The 2,500-nt window shown below is 47.8% G+C and overlaps 1 protein-coding gene across 2 annotated transcripts in view; it reads right to left on the minus strand.

The window, feature by feature from the left end:
• Positions 1 to 2,500, minus strand: part of sdk1a (sidekick cell adhesion molecule 1a) — a 255,428-nt gene that overhangs the window by 60,051 nt on the left and 192,877 nt on the right. For both annotated transcript variants that reach the window (XM_030350672.1, XM_030350671.1), the window contains one exon: positions 283 to 398. In XM_030350672.1, coding sequence (XP_030206532.1) covers positions 283 to 398 — 116 coding nt within the window. The remainder of the gene's footprint in view (positions 1 to 282; positions 399 to 2,500) is intronic.

Raw genomic sequence — 2,500 nt, forward strand, 5'->3', positions numbered from 1 at the left:
GCACTAATTCATGGCCATTAAGGGAAACCATCGCTATTAATGGGTCTAGGAAAAAATTGAAGCCCTTAATGTCACGGACATGCCCGTGGATACGTCTAATTATGGATAACAAGGCTGGCTTATATTGATGCAAGTTATTTCTAGCTTGGGGGAATTTACTGTAAATGCCATTTATGGGATAAGCTTCACACACACAAATGCACACATATACACACACACGCGCACACACCCACACACACACGCATACACACACATAAACCCAAATACACACTCAGGGCGTACCTTGTATCCTTGGTTGATGCCATTAATGAACTGCTGTGGAGGGGGGTTCCATGTAAAGCGTATGGTGGTGGAGTTCACAGCCAGCACGTTCACATCTTGAGGAGGTGCTGTTGGGACTGCACACCAAGAAATACATACAATATTAATACTGCTGCATTCACAGAAACATTTACATGTGTGCTACATAGCTAAACGGCGATTTGCCTAGGGTGTATGGTTTCACATTCGACGAGTGGATGTGAAAGTCTTCAGCTTCATCCTGGTCTATAGTTGGACTTGAGCAGGGGCGGAATGGGGCACTAATAGCCACCGGGAAAATTCTCCCTGGCCCGGCTTGACATATATTGTATATTTCTGGGATTCTTGAAGGGGATTAAACTATGCTCAGGGCCGGCATGCAGACGTCTCGCGGCCGCTCATAATAATTGTGGGCCGGTCCAACTGACTTTGCAGGCCGCTTTCAACAATTGTGGGCCGGTCGACCTGACCTCGCTAACCAGTCGACCGACCGGGAAATCTCCCGATCGTCCCGACGGCCACTCCGCCTCTGGACTTGAGCATCCGTACGTGTGTAGGGACCATGTATTGTCGTACCGATTTGCTTGTTTTTCTATTCTCCCCTCTACATCCCACATTGACTAGAGTGGATCCACTTTAGTGTATCTCGCCGTCCTACTCGGCACTAGTCTTTGTGGTCAAGGCGGTGCTACCGGAGAGCCCTCAGTCGGGGGTGTCCTTCCAAGGCCCCCCCTCTGCTGCTGAAGGCAGCTATTGAGGAAATGACTGGAGTTATTCTGAGAAAAACGGCAATGCAGAGTTTTTATGTAAGTGTTTTGTTCGTTTTGTGTTGTCTGTTGTGCAGACAGGGGGGGGGGGGGGGAGGGAGAGAAAGAGACAGAGAGGGAAGAGAGAGAGAGAGAGAGAGAGAGAGAGACAGAGAGAGAGAGAGAGAGAGAGAGAGAGAGAGAGAGAGAGAGAGAGAGAGAGAGAGAGAGAGAGAGAGAGAGAGAGAGAGAGAGAGAGAGAGAGAGAGAGACACATAATGACATAGAGGAAAAGCAAGTACAGCATGATAGACCTACTGCTGGGCCCCTCTTCACCACCTCGCACACGCACACACACACACACACACACACACAGTCACACACACACACCCACACACACACACACACACACACACACACACACACACACACACACACACACACACACACACACACACACACACACACACACACACACACACACACACACACTTCAGACTTTTAAAGGTCACTCTTTTCCCCCCATCAAATAAGTGATTAGCGGGCAGAATGCGGTTACAGTTTATGTCAGAGATGATTCAATTTCGTAATAGCGAATTGTACTTTGTCTTCCCTTAAAGATTATGGCCCGGCCTAAAGCCTCGCACACAGGACTTCCTTCTCCTCATATCTCCTCCTCTGGTACAATTTTGCATTATGTGTGCATGTGCTTACACAGACATGTGTGTTGTGTGTGTCTGTGTGTGTGTGTGTGTGTGTGTGTGTGTGTGTGTGTGTGTGTGTGTGTGTGTGTGTGTGTATGTGTGTGTGTTTTTGTGTGGGAGTTTATCAAAGCCAGACCAGGTGGCACCTGAGTCGCAGAAGGAGGACTCCACGATGGCATTAAAGCAGGCCTCCTCTATAATAGGCAGAAGAGAACAGCGTGCCTGGGTGATGCATGCAGGGCTGTGTTGGCTTGCGTGTGTGTGTGTGTGTGTGTGTGTGTGTGTGTGTGTGTGTGTGTGTGTGTGTGTGTGTGTGTCTGTGTGTGTGTGTGTGTGTGTGTGTGTGTGTGTGTGTGTGTGTGTGTGTATGTGTCATGGTTATTAGGGTGTAAGGGGTTTATGCTGATGCTGGCGGGCAGCAGGGTGATAAGGCACTGCGGCATTATGGGCATGCCCTTTACGTTGGGAACTTGAGGCAGAGAGTTCAACACACACACACACACACACACACACACACACACACACACACACAAAAACACACACATAAGCAACAATATAGAAGGGTATTATTAATAGTGGCAGAAAGAGAGCTGGGAGGAATTGTTACAAGATAAGAGGAAAAGAAAGACACAAAAAGAGGAACAGAGATGAGCAACAAAGAAATCCTTCTTAAAGCTAATCTTGGACAATAACAGCCAAATTCCAAGACTTAATTCTGAGCAAAAACACTTTGCATAACACAAGACCAGT

Source organism: Gadus morhua, chromosome 3 (assembly GCF_902167405.1).
Source record: "Gadus morhua chromosome 3, gadMor3.0, whole genome shotgun sequence".
Taxonomy (NCBI): Eukaryota; Metazoa; Chordata; class Actinopteri; order Gadiformes; family Gadidae; genus Gadus; species Gadus morhua.